This window comes from Wyeomyia smithii, chromosome 1 (assembly GCF_029784165.1).
Source record: "Wyeomyia smithii strain HCP4-BCI-WySm-NY-G18 chromosome 1, ASM2978416v1, whole genome shotgun sequence".
In the NCBI taxonomy this organism is placed as follows: Eukaryota; Metazoa; Arthropoda; class Insecta; order Diptera; family Culicidae; genus Wyeomyia; species Wyeomyia smithii.
The window spans coordinates 61,092,180-61,093,005 of NC_073694.1; the positions used below are offsets into that span (position 1 = coordinate 61,092,180).

General features: G+C 35.5%; 1 protein-coding gene across 1 annotated transcript in view; it reads left to right on the forward strand.

The window, feature by feature from the left end:
* Positions 1–440: 440 nt before the first annotated feature.
* The window catches only part of LOC129716778 (uncharacterized), a 10,561-nt gene continuing 10,175 nt past the window's right edge, over positions 441–826 (forward strand). Inside the window, exon 1 of the mRNA XM_055666615.1 lies at positions 441–474. Coding sequence (XP_055522590.1) covers positions 441–474 — 34 coding nt within the window. The remainder of the gene's footprint in view (positions 475–826) is intronic.

Consider the following 826-nt stretch of genomic DNA (forward strand, 5'->3'; position numbering starts at 1 on the left):
TACCTTACATACTAACTACCGTTTATAATATACGGCTGGCCCACAACAGCTGCTCGGGCGCTGCAAAGTGAATTGCTCTTCCTATGGACAAATATCTTAGTATTTAGCAGCTAACGCAAAGTTTCTTGATCAAATTATTATCTTAATTGTTTGAACTTTTCCTAAACTGTGCTGAATGATAAGTCTATCCTCGTCTAAGCCTATTTATTCCCTATATAAATCTTTGACTCACATCGCCCCTTATAGACGAATCTTTCGAAATTGTCTTATCCATTACATGCAATTTTCTTCTGGGTTCGATTTGTAATTTAATTTTGTTCGCGTAAGGTTGCATTGAATGTCCGAGAATTTTGGAAACGAATTGTGAAGTTTTTACCTAACTCTGGAACGGAGGCCGGTACATATCCTCCCACTCACGAGTCGTAAGCCATCCGGAAACGATGCCTTGCATCGATCAGCCGATGGCTTGTGTTGGTACATAACTGCTTTATATAATTATGTGTACAAAAAAAAACCTTATGGCTATCGTAAAAATCATCTAGCTTATGTGGTTTGAATGATTGGCAACATTTTCTGATCACTTGAATGCTGAACCATTTTATTTTTAAATTACCAGGCAATTTTAAAATAAGCTCTTTCAATAATCTTGGGTCTTTAAAACATTCATTCCTGTCCAGAGTTTGTGTGTCTCAGGTTGTTCTAATCTTAAAAATTTTAAGATCATTACAACTTCAATAAATCTGCGTGAGTAGATTCGATTTTTCCAAATTCATTCTCAAGTCTTGTCATAATTTTCGGGATGAAATAAAAGAAATTCATCGTAACA